Source organism: Salvelinus fontinalis, chromosome 23, assembly GCF_029448725.1.
Source record: "Salvelinus fontinalis isolate EN_2023a chromosome 23, ASM2944872v1, whole genome shotgun sequence".
Lineage (NCBI taxonomy): Eukaryota > Metazoa > Chordata > Actinopteri > Salmoniformes > Salmonidae > Salvelinus > Salvelinus fontinalis.
The window spans coordinates 41,465,845-41,488,495 of NC_074687.1; the positions used below are offsets into that span (position 1 = coordinate 41,465,845).

The window sequence follows — 22,651 nt, forward strand, 5'->3', positions numbered from 1 at the left end:
TACTTCTCTGCGCTTTTGGTAATGAATACCTTCTGGGTAGGTAGCCACATTACATAGCGTTAAGTCGTTGGGACGTGGAGCGTTGCGCTACTATTGTCTTACATTTGTTGGTGGTCTACTGAAAAACTAGGCTATCACTAGAGGGGAGTATTTAGCTTTCTATCTACCAGCCAGACAACAGCGTGACCACAGTGCCGCATTGAATTCAATGTCTTTGTGATTTTAATAAGCCTAATGAAATAACAGCGAACATTATCTTTCATGTTGAGGGAAGGCTACACAAATGTTTAATTCAAATTGATCCGAAACTGCTCTCAAGAAACGGGCTAGTATGAATAGAATGAGATTTGGAAAAGTTCCTAAGTGTTTCCATATATAATTGACTCTTAATTAGGCCTATGATGAGATGTTACGATAGGGGGCATCAAGGGGACAACGGGAGTGCCTTTGAATAACGGGACGTGCTTTGTCAAATCAGGGGGTGAGAGAGGTAGCTGGTAGGCAAATGGACTAACATTAGTTGTTAATCGCACTACATATAGAAATGGAGTTATCACATTGAATTGTGTAGGCTTCAAGCACACATCGCAGAGCAGTAGCCTATCTGCATTGTGACGATCTAATCAAATCAAATTGTATTGGTCACATACACATATTTAGCAGATGCTTTTGCGGGTGTAGCGAAAGGCTTGTCTTTCTATTTGGCAGAGTGATTTTTATATTCTGCTATCTATGTTGGGAGAAAATACATAGGCTATTGGTTTGAATAAAGGGGTTGTGTCTAATCCCAAAATAAGTAATATATTGCGGCTTCTTGTCAACTTTCTCCACAGCAGTGTATTCACCTCAGCAATCTAGTGAAAGGGGAAATGAGTGTGTTTAGGGGGCGAGGGTATAGGGGCGGAGGGGTATGCTTCTGAGCTATTGTTGGAAATACACCCTGCTGTTCCAGGCTGTGCTGATACAGCTCCTATCTGCGCGATTAGCGGGTTTTTACAATAAACAAGAAGGCGAGGGATTTGGGGGTTAGATACGGACTTCGTACTATTATGACCTTTTTGTCTGTTAACGACTTAGGTTATATATGTAAAATCATGTTGGTGTTTTTTTCATAGCCAGACCAATTTCATTATGCAGCTTTCGTGACATCACTGGAACGAACTGCCAAGAAATCGTTCTAATGCAACCATATGCCGATGCCTTGACTTTATAGGCTACTGCTAATTTTCTGGGATGCTCTGGGCTATATTATACTCAAGACGTGGGGCGTTCAGTGTATATCCGCTGTTTTCCCAGCAGAACAACCCATTTGAAATCGTACGGTATCTTCGTTTTGTCACACGCGCCTTGGGTTCCTTTTGTGGCGCCGGGGCTGCGAAAGGAGGAGGTTGAATTTGAAACAATAGAGCGCAAAATACTGCCCAAGCACAAGGACGGAAACCCACCACTGAACAGCGAGCGCCTGTGACAAAGAACTCAAGAACATGAAGAAGCCAGCTCGCGCTGCACTGATTTGGTTGAAGTAATCACTGGATATATTTCGGGCTTCATTGTCTCTTGAAATCCTCAAGGAGAAAACATGAATTCTGCTGAAGCAGCCGAGGAGGGACCGAATGATTCAGATACGGATGCGTTTTTCAAAACAGGTAGGATGAAAGTACAATATTTGAAACCCTTTATTTCAGTGAAGTGAAACGTTTTGATACATGCAATGCTGGATGGGGTAAGCTATTGTTTTGAACCTATGTTAAATCATCTCTTGCCGTAGCCCCAATTGGTCTATGTTGGAGGACGTGAGTCCCTCGGCTTAGGTACCAGTTCTCAAATCTAATGAGCACTAAAATATAAGAAATGTGCTATTCATTGGCACTGTGTAAGCATTGAATTGAGGATATCTGTAGAATTACGTGATATGTTGTTGTTATAACGTATATCATATGTGTGTATAAGGGACACACTGTTGCTTTTGTTGGACATGTATTTACCTTCTACATTCATTATTCCACCACCTTGAACTAATGACTCACCTCACACACGGGCACTCACACACTCAAAAAATATACTGTGTGTGTGTGTGTTGTAAACACTTGTCACCAGAAGAAGTTGACAGCTTGGGATGATCTTGTGCCATCTATCAACCAACACTGGACTGCTTAAATGAGTGGCTGTCGGTTACTGGGGGACTCCATCAGAGGGGAAAGGCAGTTTCTCAAGGAACAACCCTGACACTCTGACACTTGTCATGTTTAGAGTCTCTTCCCAGCACCATGTGGGTTTAGGATCTGAGACTGTATGTCTGCGTAGTCTGCTGTGCCTGTGTGTGTCTGTCTGTCTGTCTGTCTGTCAAACACATTCTGTATGCTCTACTGGAGAAGGGGGACACACCCTGCCTCTCCATCTCACTATAGTCTAGTGTATGGGAATCACACCCAGCTCTGCCGCCACACACCCACTAATTTTCATTTCACATGAATATACATATATTATTATTATACCTTTATTTCAACAAGGAACACAGACTGAGACCAAGGTCTCCTTTAAAGCTGGGCCCTGCGTATACATGTTTACACATACAGTTTAGGTACAATGATTAAGAAACTACAGAAGACAAACAAAACGATCACAGATAACACAAAAAGAATACAGCAACAGATTACATTTACACATAGGATATTCCCCTAACAGCACAAGAACTTGCATTACCTGAAACAGGTACAAGCAATACAAAAATAAAATACCTCCAATAAATATTTAAAATGGGCAATATATATATATTTACAGCTTAATCAGTGGGATAAGTGGTAATTGGAGCCTGGCAAATACTAGGACTGTGCACCAAATGGCACTCTATTCCCTATATAGTGCACCATACTAATTTTGACCAGAGCCCACAGGGTACCCTAGTCTTTTAGTCGTGGCTGTCTGACTGTGTCCCAAATGGCACTCTATTCCCTATATAGTGCACCATACTAATTTTGACCAGAGCCTATTCTTTTAGTCGCGGCTGTCTGACTGTGTTCCCTCCTTTTTTGTATGTCAGTTTTAGAATGAGAGTAGGAACTCCTTCCTTCCTCTTGCTTTAATGGAAGGTAATAAGGGAGAGGATCTTACTGTTTTCATGCAAAGCATCTTCTTTGTGGTCTATCAGGAAGCCGCCTTAGTGGGGTGGGGAGCAGATGAGAACCAGGAAGTGGGATAAAACACAAGCTGGTAGAAAAGTGGAGCCCCAGCCCTTAAGACATCGTGCCTTTGGCGTCAAGGTGTACAGAACCACACCAGCACTGTCTTTTTCTTCCTCTACGCCGAAATGGAATTGAAATGACTCACAGATGGCGAGATCCGTAAAAGCCACTGGCGAGGAATATGACTTTTCTGTGGTGGTACAGTGGAGACCATGCGAGGACACCTGCTCCTGTTTCTCCCTCGGTCTGTCATTGATAGTTCTATTGATACACCATGACAGGACCTACCCTGGGGGCAGGGAGGCAGGGGGTAGAGACCATAAACCATAATGGCCTCACTCAACCACAGCACCAACCATGAGTGGGTGTTTACCACGAGAGAAAGACACTATGTGGCTGAATGCGCTGTAATCCATTCACAACGGCCGGCTGAAAGAGCGCTACAGTGGGCTTATGTCCTGAGCCACACATGAGTCTCCATGCCTGCTCATTCAGAGCTTAGAGGTAGATTAACCTTAAATGCAAACTTTAATTCTCCACTCTTTGTAAAGTGGCTTCTGAGTAGAAGTATTTTCTCGCATACAGGACATGTGTCTTTCACCTGCAAGGTTCACAAAGTCATCAGAGAGCCTGGTGGAAATGTATTTCTCCCTCCGTCTGCCTTTTCGATATGTAATTGGTAGCCATGGCAATCACTTCGCTGGGTAATTTCGCCTGCTGCCCCTGGCTTTCAACAAATAGCGCCCGAGCAGAGCAAGGGCCATCATTAGTCCAGGTAATAATTGCTGGAGATTGACAGAGGCAAGCTCGTGGATCAATATCTGAATTGCTCTAAGCATTTCAGTCTGCAGGAAATAAGTCAAGCTGAGAAAAAACACCAGAGCAGCTGGGTCGGAAGGAACTACTTTAGTTGATTGGACCAACATTGTGAATATGAAGTATCAAATCAAATCAAATCAAATTGTATTGGTCACATACACATGGTTAGCAGATGTTAATGCGAGTGTAGGGAAATGCTTGTGCTTCTAGTTCCGACAGTGCAGTAATATCTAACAAGTAATCTAACAAATTCACAACAACTACCGTATACACACAAATGTAAAGGGATGAATAAGACTATGTACATATAAATATATGGATGAGCGATGGCCGTGGGGCATAGGCAAGATGCAGTAGATGGTATAGAATACAGTAAATACATTTGAGATGAGTAATGTAGGATATGTAACCATTATTAAAGTGGCATTATTTAAAGTGACTAGTGATACCTTTATTAAGTCCATTTATTTAAGTGGCCCGAGTTTTGAGTCTGTATGTTGGCAGTAGCCTCTCTATGCTAGTGATGGCCGTTTAACAGTCTGATGGCCTTGAGATAGAAGCTGTGTTTCAGTCTCTCGGTCCCAGCTTTGATGCACCTGTACTGACCTCGCCTTCTGGATGATAGCGGGGTGAACAGGCAGTGGCTCGGGTGGTTGTTGTCCTTGATGATTCCCCGCTTTGGTAGCGGGCCGTGTCATTGGCACTGTATTGTCCTCAAAGCGAGCAAAAAAAGCGAGCAAGACGTAGCAAGAAGTAGGCAAAAAGTAGACTTACTAACCAAATTAATTGATAACACGACTAGGCCTGAATTTTGGATTTAAACAGGGTTATAAAACCCATTTTATCTCTTACTTTTTTTTGTTGCATTTTCTTAAAACTGCATTGTTGGTTAAGTCAGCATTTCACTGTAAGGTCTACACCTGTGTATTCGGCGCATGTGACAAATAACATTTGATTTGATAAAAACGTGTTTTTTTAGTTACACAGTTCGGAAGAGGCTATGGGGCGTTGTAGAGGGCTAGCTCCATTCATTATTCAAATCCCTGGCCAGTGTGTTGATGCTAGAGATGAGAGTGAGGTGGAGTGTGTGGTCACAGAGCTTGTTCAAATCTGCTAGGGCAGCTGGTTGACCTTAGTGCCCCCAGGACCTTCATTTTCCACTTCATTGTGTGATATAGGACCTGCTCCCTCTCGGGAGACTGTGGCTGCATCCCAAATGGCACCCTATTCCCTATATTGTGCACTACTTTAAGAGTACCTATATTGGAAATAGGGTGCAATTTGAGATGCACAAAATGACAAAGACTGCCTGGGCTGGATGGTCATGATACTTAATATCTTAGCTCACAGTCATAGTTTGATGAGGGGCTAGACATTTAATTTAATTTAAAAGCTAAGGTTAACTGTTGATAGCGCCACCTAGTTAATATCAGGCCACTGCAGATGAGGCTCCCCATGCATTCATGCATGTGATTAATGTGTGGCGCTGCACACGAGTACATTAAACATTACAATGTAATTGGCTCCCCAGCGACAGGAAAAATATTGACATTACTTCACACACCTGTGAATATACCTCGCTTTGTTTTGTTATTTTTTTTCACTTCATATCCCCTTTAGTAATATACCAAGGCTGTAATAAGCACAATTAAAAGTAATAGATTAAATAAATGATAATCATTGCCATCAGCCAATGTGTATAGGCTACCTCAGTGCAGTGTCTATTTTGCCAGGCCATGCATTGAACATTTAGACAGTATAGCCTTGTCCCTATGCCACTTTACCTACCCCCTGCACATCTGCTCTGACCAAACACAATGCAGGTCTGGGTGTTTTGATCTTGGCACATGAAGGAGAATCTGTGAAAGAGAATGAAACAATACTGACTGAATGGAGTCATGGTGTCCCTGCAGTCTGAGAGCCAGGCAGGCAGACAGGCAGGCAGGTTCCACCCCGTTGGGACAAGCTTTGGCCTGGGTACTGCATCACCGGGCCGCCCCCTCCTCCTGGAAGTCGTACCAGGCCTGGCCAAGTCTGGACCTGGTAGTTAATGACTGCTTAGCTGTGCTGTGCTCCATGCTGCTTGGGTAGCAGGGGGGGAAGAACAATGGGCTCCCATGCCCCCGCTGTCAGCCGGAACAATGGGTGTGTGCTGAGCTGAGGGCCTTCCCCTCTCTCCCCGTCCCCTCTCTCCCTTTCCCTTCTCCCCTCAACCGGCCAGGCACACCAGGCTCAGTCTACGCTGCAATGCACCGCGCCGCCAGGGAGGAAAATGGCTAATTTGCCAACGTAAACCACTGGGGTAATAGAGAGAGTGAGATAATTTTGTGAGGATTATTGAGTCATGATCTGACGTGGAGGAGGGAGAGAGGGAGTAAAGAAGAGGGAGAAAGAGGGATGTCCCCCACTTCTAAAAGCAGCAGGCTCCTCACCGCTCATGACGAACCATATGCTGTCAGTGTTTTGTTGGGGGCGGGCTGGTTGGTTAGTCTGAGAGGGTAATGGAGGGAGATCTTATTAGCTGATCCATCACTGCTGCTGCTGGAATATCAAGGCTTTTAGAGAAATTGATAAAGTAGTCGAAGCAGCTCCCTAAGGACAGCATCTGGGCAAATCCACGGTAACAGAATTGCGGTGCGACTCAGATTTTTCACTTAAAATTTATGCCAAACAAAAACCATTGATTTCAAAGTTTAACAAACTGTACAACTCTATGCACAATGACTACTTTTAACGATTTACACAGACAATTTGACCAAAAAAACATTTTCTGGAAGAACTGTGCGAATGCAAAGTTTGGTAACAGAATTTCAGTAAAATCTTCAGTTTTTTGTGTCCACGTTTCTAAAAACTGTTTAATACGTGCTCTGAATTAAGATTGAACGATTTCTGGATGGGGTGTTAGCTATGACATGACACATTGACTTTGAAAAAATCTATTTTGGTTATTGAACTACAGTAAGTGAAGTGGATTTACACCCGGTAACGTAATTGCGGTAACAGAATTTCATCATGGTCCCTGATCTGTAGTACACAGATGCATAATTTTGGATATGAATGTCATTCTCTTCATGGTGATGTATCCTAAATAGGTCCACAAAGTTATAAATATGCAATATCCTCCTATGCATATTTGGGTATTATTCAACAGAATGGCTATATTTTTTATGAGATCTGTCCCCAAACAAGACCAAATTTGGTTGGACCGGACCGGAATCTGAAACAATCATAGACGTCTGTGTTTCACAATATTGGACATCAAAGTACAGCACAGTATAGCTCAGTAGACTACAGTAGAGAAAAGTACAGTGCAGTTCAGTATAGTACATTATAGTGTACTCAACTCTAGTGTGCTCTACTGTGTACTGTACTGTACTGTACTGTACTGTACTGTACTGTACTGAACTACTTTACTTTACTGTACTGAACTCTACTGTACTGTACTACTTTACCTTTCTTTACTGTACTGAACTACTTTACTTTACTGTACTGAACTCTACTGTACTGTACTACTTTACCTTTCTTTACTGTACTGAACTACTTTACTTTACTGTACTGAACTCTACTGTACTGTACTACTTTACCTTTCTTTACTGTACTGAACTACTTTACTTTACTGTACTGAACTCTACTGTACTGTACTACTTTACCTTTCTTTACTGTACTGTACTGAACTGTACTGTACTGTACTTTACTTTACTTTACTGTTCTGAACTCTACTGTACTGTACTACTTTACTTTTCTTTACTGTACTGAACTACTTTACTTTTCTTTACTGTACTGAACTCTACTGTACTGAACTACTTTAATTTTCTTTACTGTACTGTACTGTACTGTACTGAACTACTTTACTTTTCTTTACTGTACTGAACTACTTTACTTTTCTTTACTGTACTGAACTGTACTACTTTACTTTTCTTTACTGTACTGTACTGAACTACTTTACTTTACTGTACTGAACTCTACTGTACTGTACTACTTTACCTTTCTTTACTGTACTGAACTACTTTACTTTACTGTACTGAACTCTACTGTACTGTACTACTTTACCTTTCTTTACTGTACTGTACTGAACTGTACTGTACTGTACTTTACTTTACTTTACTGTTCTGAACTCTACTGTACTGTACTACTTTACTTTTCTTTACTGTACTGAACTACTTTACTTTTCTTTACTGTACTGAACTCTACTGTACTGAACTACTTTAATTTTCTTTACTGTACTGTACTGTACTGTACTGTACTGAACTACTTTACTTTTCTTTACTGTACTGTACTGAACTACTTTACTTTTCTTTACTGTACTGAACTGTACTACTTTACTTTTCTTTACTGTACTGTACTGAACTACTTTACTTTTCTTTACTGTACTGAACTCTACTGTACTGAACTACTTTAATTTCCTTTACTGTACAGTACTGTACTGTACTGTACTGTACTGAACTACTTTACTTTTCTTTACTGTACTGTACTGTACTACTTTACTTTTCTTTACTGTACTGTACTGAACTACTTTACTTTTCTTTACTGTACTGAACTACTTTACTTTTCTTTACTGTACTGAACTTTACTGTACTGAACTCTACTGTACCGTACTGTCCAAACTTGTGAACCCAACTGTGGTTTGTGACTAGTATGATTTCCCATTCTAGCCATTGCAGAAATTCCATTACCGATTTGGTAACGGAATTTAAAGTTTTAATCTCTTAATAATTCATAAACAACATTTATATCAGTAAAAACACTAGAACTAATTGATAGGTCTACCTCTACTTGTTACTTTGGGGAACTTTTCATTATCCTCTCTCCTCATTGCTCGGTAACTCCAGCCAGTGAGCGAAAAAAAAAATGTTGGTAACGGAATTTCAAGGCACAAGGCAATGTTTCTTAAACTTACAGAACGCAAAAAAATGGATCCAAAACGAAATATAAACGTTGATGTTAGTTGGCAGGGGTCTTTACCTCAACATGATTGTGTTTTGATGTATTTCTAATACTTTTGTAATACTTTTGTAATACTTTTTCTGGTAGATGTTTTCTAAGACCTATTTTTCAGCTGTTTGACCAGAAATCTAATCCTTTGCATATTCTACATTTTTCAGATGGAAAATGGTTGAAAAATGTACACTGGGTCAGGGTTTCTGTTAGGAAAATGTGGTGCTGGACATTTGACCTGCAGCATTTTAATTTACCGGACATTTGAGAAATTTACCGGAGCAATATGCATTGGGTGCGTAACTTGGTTAGGCCGTCCACCCACGGTGCTCAGAATGACAGAAATCCCATTTAGATTAGGGTAGTTAATCTTAACAGAACATGCAACTCGAGGTTGCAACGACGGGCATCCTTCTTACTGATTTCCGATGCGCACTTTGAAGATGTTAGAGTAACTGTCCACATGTACTTTCCCTCAGCCAACAAGACGAGTAACGAACAGTCAAATCACTAGTCTTTGTCAATCTACTATCCCCTATAGTAGAAAAGATGACCTATTCTATTGGTCAGCTTGTCGATAAAGAAATAGCCTGTTCCAAACAAACTCTGGGACAGTTGTGGGACTATAGATCAATTACTAGGATACATACATTTTTTTAAATAAAAAAAAAGTCTGATGCAACAGATCAGAATGTTTAGCTTTTAATGTTGATATACTGTTATTTCTTCACATTATAAGCGCAGTAATGCGCACAAGGCAGTAGGCTACGTGGGAATCAGTGGAGGCTGGTGGGACGGAGCTATAGGAGGACGGGCTAATTCTAACGAATGGAGTCAAAGGACGTTTACATACATTTTGGTGTGTTTGATACGTTCCATTTATTCCATTCCAGCCATTACAATAAGCCCGACCTCCTATAGCTCCTCCCCTGGCGCGAATGTTCATTCCATAATGCAATTAGCAGGAAACACTGACGTCAAAAGGGCGTCATACGAGCGGTTTCATGTGACAGAGATGAAAATATCCGTTAGAAATTTTGAAAGAGGGTAGATCTAATATGCAAAAACTAGCATGGGTTGCTAATATGACTAGGATTGTGGCTACCGGACAATGAAAGAAAGTTGATATAAAATAATTGCCTCCACGGATATGGTCTGATTTTGGCTAGGCTACTTTGAAGTAAGGTATCACATGCCTCATAATATGTATTAAAAAGTTCCGGGTTCAAATAATTACATATATGTTTTCAAAATGCATAGTGCCTCCAGCTCATTGTAAAGTGGTGTGTGACGCGCTGATGAAACCTGCCTTCCGCTGCCCATGTTTACTGTTTGAGAAGCTGTAGCAGCAGCTTCACAGTCTGACAGATTTTACGCTCAAAGGCTCTGTATCTGTATACTGTAGGCGTGTGATAAATAAGATACATAACGAATATACTGTACACACACACTCCAATTTACTTCCCGCAAAATTACGCAAATTAACCTATAGACCGATAAGCATGACCAGTCAAATGTATTTCCATCAGTGAATAGGCTAAAAAGCATTATTTCCCAATGTTTTTTTTTCTTCTCCCGGACAATTGGCTGGTGGCAATTTCATTTATCGGCTTTTCAATTTTTATCAGCCAAAGGCCGGCTATTACCGGCTAACAGAAACCCTGCACTGAGTGCACAAAACATCAAGAACACCTGCTCCATGAAATGGACTGACCAGGTGAATACAGGTGAAAACTATGATCCCGTATTGATATTACTCATTCAATTCACTTAAATCAGTGTAGATGAAGGGGAGGAAACAGGTTAAAGAAGGATTTTTAAGCCTTGAGACTATTAAGACATGGATTGTGTATGTGTGCCATTCAGAGGGTGAATGGGCAAGACGAAATATTGAAGTGCCTTTGAAAAGGGTATGGTAGGTAACAGGCGCAGCGGTTTGTGTCAAGGTGTTCTTAATGTTTTGTACACTCAGTGTATATACACTTTCATTTCGAAACAATATAGACTCTTAGCTTTCATTTGACACCCAATTTGACACGCTCCCATGAACTTTAGATGTTGGTGCACGTAGGAGTTTTCACGTGGCTATTACCATCTGTGTTTATTCTTTATAAAGAGTCTAAATACCTAACAGGAGTTTAGGTTTGCTTCTACCTGATTGTTTATCAGTAGTGGCTTTTGTTGAGTTTTAGAGGGTTGTTGGGTTTTAAGAGGGTTTCATTGCCATTTTCAACCATCATATTTCCTCGTCATATTTAATACGTGTGCTGCTGCACAATTTAAAGCAGTCATTTCAGCAGTCATTTCAGTCATGTCATTTCAGTATGCCTAAAGCAATACAGTGTGAGGAATGGCAGTAAAGGGTTACGTCTCACAGAGACTATTATCCAATTCTGCTGGGAATTTGCATGACTAACTAATTCTAAACAAATCTCAATGTAATTGGTGCTGTGATAACTCTACACTTGTATTGAATGAATGTTGAATGAATGTAGGCCTACTTTCTAATCTAGATGTCTGGTAATGGACTTTTGTAAAATTTTGGGTACTTTATTCATTAAGGTATCAGTGTCTGCACTGTTAATGGTATGGGTGCTTGAGACTCCACTCTGACTTATGATTTACAGGCTGCATCTCACATGGCACGCTATTCCCTATATAATGCACTGCTTTTGACCATGGCTCTAGAAGTAGTACACTAAATAGGAAATTGGGTGCCATTTGGGACATAGGCTTAGCAACCAGTTAGACCACTTGCTCAGCCCTTTTATGCTGCCCAGTTTAATGTATTTTATATCCACTCAAGTGGTTAGGCCTATATCATTATTTCTCTCTCTTGTCCATGAAGTCTCAAGCTTTTTGTAAACTCTAGAGAGGAAATGTAGCAAGGCCTCTGAGATTGAAGATGGAAAGCATACAGGTAACTGCCAAAGTAATGGAAACACTTGAGTAAATGAGGGACGCATAGTATATTAAAAGCAGGTGTTTACACACAGGTGTGGTTCTTGAGTTAATTAAGCAATTAACATCCCATCATGCTTAGGGTAATGTATAAAGATGCAGGGCAGGGCATTATTTTGGCTACCACGGCTATGCCCCATAGGATAACAATGCCCCCATCTGAATGGTTTGATAAGCAAGACAAAAATGTAAACCATATGCCATGGCCGTCTCAGTCACCAGATCTCAACCCAATTTTACACTTATGGGAGCCTGACGAGCCGGCTGAGGCATCTCCGGTAGCGGCACCTGGACCCGACGTCACCTACAACAACAACAACAACATTATTCTATAACGTGTACGCTGGGAGTCAAGTAGTATATTACTGGGTGACTTTTACTTTTTTACTTGAGTCATTTTCTATTACAAGACAACATTTTTATTTTATTTCTCAAATTAATGCATTTTGATTGACTGTCGTTTTATTCTGTTCACGGCCGTTCGTTGTCCATAATTTTCAGTACAGGGTGATAAAATTACCAGTCCCCCTAACTCCCCCAGGTGGAAAAAGTACCCAATTGTCATACTTGAGGAAAAGTAAAGATACCTTAACCTGTCAGGGAATTGCAGGGCGCCAAATTCAATCAACAGAAATCTCATAATTCAAATTTCTCAGACATACAAGTATTAGACACCATTTTAAAGATAAACTTCTCGTTAATCCAACCACAGTGTCCGATTTCAAAAAGGCTTTTTGGCGAAAGCAGAACATATCATTATGTTAGGTCAGCAACTAGTCACAGAAAGCATACAGCCATTTTCCAACCAAAGAGAGGAGTCACAAAAATCAGAAATAGAGATAAAATTAATCACTAACCTTTGATATTCTTCATCAGATGACACTCCCGTTACAACATGTTACACAATACATGTATGTTTGTTCGATCAAGTTCATATTTATATCCAAAAACCTCAGTTTACACTTGGCTTTGCCTCCAAAACATCCCGTGAATTTGCACAGAGCCACATCAATTTACAGAAATACTCATAATAAACTTTGATAAAAGATACAAGTATTATGCACAGAATTATAGATATACTTCTCCTTAATGCAACCGCTTTGTCATATTTCAAAAAAGCTTTACGGAAAAAGCAAACCATGCAATAATCTGAGTATGGCGCTCAGAGACCAAAACAAGCCAAATATATACCCGCCATGTTGCGGAGTCAACCGAAGTCAGAAATAGCATTATAAATATTCACTTACCTTTGATCTTCATCAGAATGCACTCCCAGGAATCCCAGTTCCACAATAAATGTTTAATTTGTTCCATAAAGTCCATCATTTATGTCCAAATACCTCCTTTTTTTTTGCGCGTTTAGCCCAGTAATCCAAATGCTCATTGCGCGATCGCTTAGTTCAGACGAAAAGTCAAAAAAGTCATATTACAGTTCGTAAAAACATGTCAAACGAAGTATAGAATCAATCTTTAGGATGTTTTTATCATAAATCTTCAATAATGTTCCAACCGGAGAATTCCTTTGTCTTCAGAAATGCAATGGAACTCAAGCTAACTCGCATGTGAATGCGCCTGGTCAGCTCATGGCACTCTGGGAGAGACCTTACTCAATCCCCTCTCATTCGCCCCCACTTCACAGTAGAAGCATCAAACAAGGTTCTATAGACTGTTGACATCTAGTGGAAGCCTTAGGAAGTGCAATTTGACCCCATAGACACTGTATATTCGATAGGCAAAGAGTTGAAAAACTACAAACCTCAGATTTCCCACTGCCTGGTTGGATTTTTCTCGGGTTTTCACCTGCCATATGAGTTCTGTTATACTCACAGACATCATTCAAACAGTTTTAGAAACTTCAGAGTGTTTTCTATCCATCTACTAATAATATGCTTATATTAGCAACTGGGACTGAGTAGCAGGCAGTTTACTCTGGGCACCTTATTCATCCAAGCTACTCAATACTGCCCCCAGCCATCATCTCTGTACTCTGCCTTTCTGTCTGGCTCGAGCTCACACTCTTCCTAGCGAATTTGCAACATTGTATCAACATCCAGCCCGCAGTTTCTTTATGAGTTTGTGACAGACACTGCAGTATTTGTGCAGGGGAGAGAAACTATGTTTATGTATTTTATACACTTTTTCTTGATTTATCTCCCTAAAAGTGAACTGACATAAATGGCCTACGAGTTCACCAAGGAGGAGTAACCTATTTAGCTAGCTAGCTAGATAAAGTATGCTCACTTCCTCGAGGGCGAGTAGCTTAGCTAACAAACGGCTAACGTTTGCTAGCTTAAAATGCTAAAATTGGTGCAAATCAAGCTATCTATCTGGCTAGCAAAGATAACTTTCTATTTTACAAAGCCAAAGAGACATAGGCAATGTAACGGTTGTTCTCCTCCTCTTCGGACGAAGAGGAGGAGTAGGGATTGGACCAAAGCGCAGCGGGTGTTGAATACATAATGATTTATTAAATGCCGAAGACGAACACGAAAAAACACTTGGAATGATACAAAACAAATAAACGATGTAGACAGACCTGACTTGAGAACTTACAAACTACGAAGAACGCACGAACAGGAACAGACTACATACATGTACGACAAACGAAACAGTCCCGTGTGGTAGACATACAGACACGGAAGACAACCACCCACAAACAAACAGTGAAACCAGCCTACCTTAATATGGTTCTCAATCAGAGGAAACGTCAAACACCTGCCTCTAATTGAGAACCATATCAGGCAACACATTAAACCCAACATAGAAACACAACACATAGAATGCCCACCCCAACTCACGCCCTGACCAACTAAATACATACAAAACAACAGAAAACAGGTCAGGAACGTGACAGGCAAGTTGAAAAATGAGGCAACGCTGAAACAAGGGATGTTGACAAGTCAGAGAGAGACGTGTAGGATGTGCCTGGGACAAGAGCCAGCTTTGACTTGGTAGGATATAATTCCTTCTTGTATAGTTGTTAATAATAATACGACTAATAATATTTATTTTATATAGTGCTTTTCATTACAAACAGAATCTCAAAGGTGCTTTTTTTTTATTCCCAGAAAAACAGATGGCAGATTCTTGGGCGATTTGGCTTTCACAGCTTCAGATTATTTTGTTGAACAATTATAACGACTAAAGTGGTCATTTCATTTGCCCGACAATGAATTGTTACTCCAAATTCCGTGATCAACTTCTTTAATATGGAGGCATCGGTTGTCCTCAAAATCAAGAACAGAACTCCAATAATTCATCAATGTTGACTTAGATTTTGACTGCCTTCCTGGTCCACAGTGATTTGGAAATGGGACTGGTGGTGGCGTAGGTGGTCAATAAATACCCAAAACAATATTGATTTGGAGCACCAGTCCTGTTTTGGACAGATGGGTCCACTGACTCAGACTCTCGGTGACTCCAGCCAATGGGGGACAGTGCTACTGATGTAATGGCAGTGGTCCGTTGTTTGGCTCAGGGAGTCGGTGGTAAACTAATTACATGGGGGGTCAAGCACGGCACTGCCCCCTGAAAAGTCAAATTAACCACTCATAGCAGTAATGTGAGGATGATAGTCGGATGGCTGGGTCCCGAGTGGCTTCCTACGAGATAAGGGCACACAATGGCAGAGTGGAACAGGATCAGGCGCAGCCTGCTGGTGGTGTGTGTGTGTGTGTGTGTGTGTGTGTGTGTGTGTGTGTGTTTGTGTGTGTGTGTGTGTGTGTGTGTGTGTGTGTGTGTGTGTGTGTGTGTTTGTGTGTGTGTGTGTGTGTGTGTGTGTGTGTGTGTGTGTGTGTGTGTGTGTATGTGTGCGTGGGTGGCGAGATTATACTCTCAAACACCACTCCACACCAGGAGTCCATCGGGAAGGAAAGCATGCCAACCAGAGGATACAATTGGATGATGAGCTCTCGACTTTCTCTCGGGTAGGACTGGCTCTTACACAGGCCCATAGGGAAACCCCCTCTTCAGCCATCCCTCTGTCTGTCTAGCCACCAAGAACAGGGGATTCAGAGGAGTGGCGAGGAGACTCAGCGGTGGTCTGAGTCTCAATGTCTGTTGTTTTGCCTCGTAATGAAAAACGTTGCTTTTGAGACCCCCTCTCATGCCGCTGTCTATATCTGGCTGCAGGACTCTCGGGTGGCTAATAGCCATGATATAATGAGAAAATGAAAATGGATATGAGCGAGTCATTTCAAAGGAAAGCTCAAACATTCTGCTATTGTTATTGCCTTCCTCCATCAGAAACGGACCCCTGATCCTCATTCTCTGTCCTGGTCATGGATGCAGTGTCTGTGTGTGCGCTTGCGTGCGAGTGTATTTGTGCACATGCGTACAGTATGTGTGCGTTTGCCTTAGCCCCTGACCTCCCTCCTCTCTGAGCACTCAGCCCTGACTCACCCCGTCAGCTACAAGGTCACATGGGATGGAGCTGGAGAGCACTCATTAATTTTTCATCATATCCTGTGCTCACTCCAGTCAACTCACTGTATTCCTCCACTGTGTTCCAAATGGCACCCTATTACGCTGTACACTAAAGATGCCCCTGCAGCATCAGCTGTGTTGCTTTATCTTGACAAGACGCCTTTGGGAGAAGGTAGGGGGTTCTTGAAGGCTTCTGTTTCGGACAATGATTAATCTCCATCACAGAAATGGCTCTTAGGGCTGCTGCACATAAACCTGTCCCACAGTGTAGGTCTGTGGGACAAACTAAAAGGCTGTATGATGCCAGCAGTGAAGACCTGCTCATAAACAGCCTGTTAGAAAGTGCGGAGTGTTTTCAGCACACTTCCTACAAGATTGGTCTGGTGTCAGCATGCACAGACAAAGCCCTGGGTAAGCCAAATAAGGGGAGGAGACCGCCAGAGAGCCAGAATCACACTGTCGAAGGAAAGATGCGTTGCTTAACGCTTTTCCAAGACATTATTTCACTGTAACTGGAGCAGAGACGATTGACAATAAATAGATGTGAACAGGGTGTTAGAGACGCCCCATAGAAATATTACAGGAAGTGATGCCTGTAAAATGCCAGTAAAGCACTCACCTCTACATCTTTGTACGCTCTCTGATAACTGTAACAGGCACAGCTGTGCGCAGTGTTGCACACCACTACTATACACACCCGAGTAGAACAAAGCTGTAGTAACAGCACGTTAACAGCAGTAACAGTATCTATACTGAAGTACTCGGCTGTTACTGTTGTAATGGCAGTGTTACCGCACAGGTATAAGAGTGAGTCAATGTAAACTTCTTATCACCAAAAGAGTGAAGGTGTCTCTAACATGTGGGAGAGTATAGGCCTAAAATGAGTAACCATATGCTTGCGATTAGGTGTGTGACTAGGAGTGGAAGCAAACTGATGAATTTAATACAGTCTTCCTCAAAACATAACAAACCAGCAAGGCTAAAGCAAACAAAATACTTTATTCTCTCCTCACGTCAGCCACACAAACTCCCTCGACACTTTGGGTTTTCTGATGCAGAACTACTTTTAGACTGGTTTCCCCTAAAGATTATGGCATTTCAAATATTAATGCCCATTGGTCTCGTCGCACTGCAAGCCACATTTGTTCTCTGTACCTTTTACATCGTTTCCAGGGTTACATCCCAAATTGCACCCTATTTATTACATAATGCACTACTTTTGCCCATAGGCTCTGGTCAAAACTAGTGCACTATGTAGGGAGTAGGGTTCCATTTGGAACGGAACTCAGTTCTCACTGGGCTCCTGACTGCAGTGTACAGGCCATGATCCAGACCCAAGTTGCTTCCCAAATGGCACCTTATTTCCTTCATAGTGCACTACTTTTGATCTAGGCCCATTGAGCTGGTCCGCTGCCGTGTACTTTGGCCTGAGCAGGGCCATGTTGATGACTCCTCGGGGCTAGCTGGCACGGCCTGGTCTGAAACATGATTACAATGAAAGCCCAGCTGACTGCCATCATTATTAATGGGCTGACCTTTCACAGTGACCTTCGCTGTGTGTTCATTGTTATACAAGCCAGTTGTAGATGTGCAGTTTGCGACATGCCGGGGTGTACTACTCCAGTATGTACACTAAATTACTAAAAGTACCTGGACACTTGCTCGTCGAACATCTCATTACAAAATCATGGGCATTAATATGGAGTTGGTCCCCCCATTTTGCTGCTATAACAGCCTCCACTGTTCTGGGAAGGCTTTCCACTAGATGTTGAAATATTTCTGCAGGTACTTGCTTCCATTCAGCCACAAGAGCATTCGTGAGGTCGGGCACTGATGTTGGGCGATTAGGCCTGGCTCGCAGTAGGCGTTCCAATTCATCCCAAAGGTGTTCGATGCGGTTGAGGTCAGGGCTCTGCAGAACAGTCAAGTTCTTTCACACCGATCTCAACAAACCATTTCGGTATGGACCTCGCTTTATGCCCCGGGGGCATTGTCATGCTGAAACAGGAAAGAGCCTTCCCCAAACTGTTGCCACAAAGTATGGAAGCACAGAATCATCTAGAATGTCACTGTATGCTGTAGCCTTAAGATTTCTCTTCACTGGAACTAAGGGGCCTAGCCCGAACCTTGAAAAACAGCCGCAGACCATTATTACTCCTCCACCAAGCTTTACAGTTGCCACTATACTTTGGGTAATGTAGCGTTCTCCTGGCATCCACCAAACCCAGATTTGTTCGTCGGACTGCCAGATGGTAAAGCGTGATTTATCACTCCAGAGAACGCGTTTCCACTGCTCCAGAGTCCAGCTTTACACTACTCCAGCCAACGCTTGGCATTGCGCATGCTGATCTTAGGCTTGTGTGCGGCTGCTCGGCCATGGAGCTCTTGAGGAACAGTTCTTGTGCTGACATTGCTTCCAGAGGCATTTTGGAACTCGGTAGTGAGTGTTGCAACTGAAGACAGACGATATTTACACGCTACACGCTCCCCATTCCGCGGTCCCATTCTATGAGCTTGTGTGGCCTACCACTTCGCGGCTGAACTGGTCACGCCCTGACCTTAGAGATCCTTTTTATGTCTCTATTTTGGTTTGGTCAGGGTGTGAGTTGGGGTGGGTATTCTATGTTCTATTATTTGTATTTCTATGTTTTGACCGGGTAGGGTTCTCAATCAGGGACAGCTGTCTATCGTTGTCTCTGATTGAGAACCATACTTAGGTAGCCCTTTTTCCCACCTGTATTTGTGGGAAGTTGACTTTGTTTGTTTAGTGTTTATTGTTTTGTTCTGCGTTTTTTCGAATAAAGAGAAAATATACGCTCACCACGCTGCACCTTGGTCCAGTTCATTCAACAGCCGTGACAGAACCGTTGTTGCTCCTAGACGTTTCCAATTCACAATAACAGCACTTACAGTTGACCGGGGCAGCTCTAGCAGGGCAGAAATTTGGCAAACTGACTTGTTGGAAAGATGGTATCTTATGACGGTGCAACGTTAAAAGTCACTGAGTTCTTCAGTAAAGCCATTCTACTACCAATGTTTGTCTATGGAGATTGCATGGCTGTGTGCTCAATTGTATACACCTGTCATCAGCAAGTGTGGCTGAAATAGCCGAATCCACGAATTTGAAGGGGTGTCCACATACTTTTGTGTGTGTGTCATCTACGTGTGGGAGTGATGAAAACAGCATCATGTCGATGACATCATTGATATGCGTGTTCCTCTGAGGATCTGTAGTGTGGACTGAATTCTCCTGGCTCTACTCAACACCACATTAAACATATCAACCTATCTTTGAATGGAAACAGACAAATACTCAGCAATAATCCATGTTTGCTATCGTTGTTTTCTTTGTGGTTGCATGGCTGAATACCTCCTTTGGTTTTGTTCTGATTCAGTGTTGATTTATTTATATATATATATATATATATTTGTACCTTTTATTTAACTAGGCAAGCCAGTTAAGAAAAAATTCTTATTTACAATTTTGGCCTACACCGGCAAAACTCGGACGACGCTGGGCCAATTGTGCGCCGCCCTATGGGACCCCTAATCACGGCCGGATGTGATGCAGCCTGGATTCGAACCAGGTACTGTAGTGACACCTCTTGCAATGAGCTGCAGTGCCTTAGACCGCTGCGCCACAATGGGCCCAGATTTGGTCTGTGATTGCCGATGAAAGGATCTCTAAGTAACTCACATGCATTTTAAAAGACACACAAAATCTATATGGACTGGCTTGCAGGAGATAACAACTTAAGACTTCAAGTGTCTCGCCCTGGCCATAGAGAGGCTTTTATTCTCTATTTTGGTTAGGCCAGGGTGTGACTACGGTGGGCCTGGTATAGTTCTCAATCAGGGACAGCTGTCTATCGTTGTCTCTGATTGGGAATCATACTTAGGCAGCCTGTTTTGCCACCTTAGGTTGTGGGATGTTGTTTTTTGTTAGCTCTGAGAAGCCTTCAGAACGTGACGTTCGTTATTCTTTTGTTGTTTTGTTTGGGTGTTCTGAGTAAATAAAGTATCATGAACACGTACCACGCTGCACCTTGGTCCACTTCTTCCGACGGGCGTTACATCAAGTTCTATTAGCAAGTAGAGTTATGTACTGTACATGCCCTTCTCACAGTGCACAGTAAAAACCCAGGGTTGTATTGGAGGTGAGTTTTAGCAATATCACAGGTTTTACGTCTGCTGGAAGGTAGGGTTACACACACTCAAGTATTACTACGGATCCCCCACAAGGTACACTGCTGAGTTCACTGCACTGGACCCATAATACCCATATATTAGAGCTTACTAGAAACATCTGGAGACCCCATTCGCCCAGGGAGAGGTCAGATCACCACATCTAGTGAAAAAGCCTTTAGACTTTACCCAAGTAGGAAAATACGTCTTACAGATCAACGGTACAGAGCTGTGCTCGCCCAATCATGGATGCCTGCTCTTAGACCGGGTGTGCGTCCTAAATGACACCCTATTTCCGATTTAGTGCACTGCTTAGTGCATTATAGGGCCCTGGTCAAAAGTAGTGCACTATAAAGGGAATAGGGTGCCATTTGGGAGACAACCTGTGAGCACTACAGTGAGGCCACGATGGGTCCCTCATTTCACCCATCTCCCTTTGTGAGAGGGAATTGGGAGTGGACTCAATCAGCTGATTCAGATGTGTGAATGGCGTGTCATCCAGGATCTGTAAAGAAGTTAAAAGGTGGTGAGCACATGCTGCCGAACGCGAAGTGGCCGGGCCTGATTGCTGTGTTTAACACCAGACTTGGAGTGCTGTAATGGTCGAGTTCGCCCAGCATATATTAATGAACGCACTGGGAGCATTGGCACCAGAGCTGTGCAGCTGCAATGCCAGGATAAACTAACCGTGTGATAAAAGTCTCAGTGAAGGAGAGAGAGAGAGGAGTAAGAGCCAACCTCATTCCACTCCAAGCCTGATCATTGGGCCCTTTTCAAAGGACCAAAGCAAAGAAGCGGCATATACTCATTTCAGTGTGGATGCACACACGGGAATCAAACTAAGTTATTCGTGAAATAAAGAAGTGTTTTGCACTTAGACGACGGATACTACATGACTAATCACAAATACCAACGAAATGGAGCATCTTAAGGACATGTTTGGCTGCAAAGCTATTAAACCGAATGTAATCAATAGCGTGCCACAGTCACATTGTCAGTCAAGCAACACTTTCAGTTTGATTTCTGGCCTCAGGCTGTTTGAATTAAACGCACACTTGGGTTTCTGTTAGTCATTGGCCCTTGTCGGCACTATTTCATGCCACCTGGGTTGATGGTGTGCCAATGTACAGCTCACAGCCACCAGATAACCTATTAGCGTGATGGAAAAAGAAATGGATGTTTAACAAGTGTTGGCTAACTACTTATCTCACTTTGAAGCCTCATTCACCATCACTGTTCGGCAGATGAAGTGTCCCACCTGTCTAAACAGACTCTAGTTGAACTGAATATGCCTGCAATCCTATCAGAACTAAAACACAATAGATTACAATACGATTCATTCCATTTTATACACCAGTGCACAGAACGTTGTGCTACTGTAGTGTGTTAAAGTGGTAGTTATGTAGTTTAAGCCATTTGGTCAGGAAGCAAACAGGAATCTGCTCCTTGTGAAATTGTGATGATGGCGCTGGAAAGGGATGGTTTCAAAATGTGGCAGGGAGTTAAACTCCACATGTAGGCTTTTTGTGAGGGAAAGATTCAGATTCAAAGTGTCAGAAATGTGAAATGTGTTCATTTGACTTGGATGGCTTTCTCTGCCTGGCTGCTTTTATTCATAGAAGATGAAGTCCGGTGGGCATTGCATGCAGCGGTTTGTGTGTATCCTAGACCTAGATCCTTGGAAAAAGGCTGCATTGCCTTTGACATAAAACTCTCCTTTAAATTTCCCCCATGCCTCCTTATGGAGATGATAGACAGAGCAATTCTATTTGCTTCTCCCACAAATTGAGTTTTGCCAGCTATGCAGTGCAGTAGCTATGTCTTCTGGCAGGGGATCGGCGGATTTCTCACCATGTTGCCAACTATGTGTGGTCAATTTAATTGCCCTATTCTTTTTCAATTGGGCGGGGGAATAATGAATTTCTCAACTGGAGTTCTTCTAAGGAGCTCTACAGTGGCCTCGCTTACAAACACATGCATTGCTGCGTCAGAGTGTCGTCTACTTCCTTCCCAAATTGTATTTAAAAACAGATGTCACTAGCAATTAAAGCTAATTTACTCCTGGGGTTTTATTTTGACATTCTTGCGCTGTCATTGTGGATACAGGCTGGCTGTACGAAAGAGAAGGACTGACTGTGTCAAAC

At 42.3% G+C, this 22,651-nt stretch overlaps 1 protein-coding gene across 5 annotated transcripts in view; it reads left to right on the plus strand.

The window, feature by feature from the left end:
• The first annotated feature begins 911 nt into the window (after positions 1 to 911).
• The window catches only part of LOC129821342 (kalirin-like), a 259,834-nt gene continuing 238,094 nt past the window's right edge, over positions 912 to 22,651 (plus strand). For 4 of the 5 annotated variants that reach the window (XM_055878930.1, XM_055878932.1, XM_055878935.1 and 1 more), the window contains exon 1: positions 912 to 1,646. In XM_055878930.1, coding sequence (XP_055734905.1) covers positions 1,580 to 1,646 — 67 coding nt within the window. In that variant the 5' untranslated portion in view covers positions 912 to 1,579. The remainder of the gene's footprint in view (positions 1,647 to 22,651) is intronic. The other variant, XM_055878931.1, reaches the window with a different exon arrangement.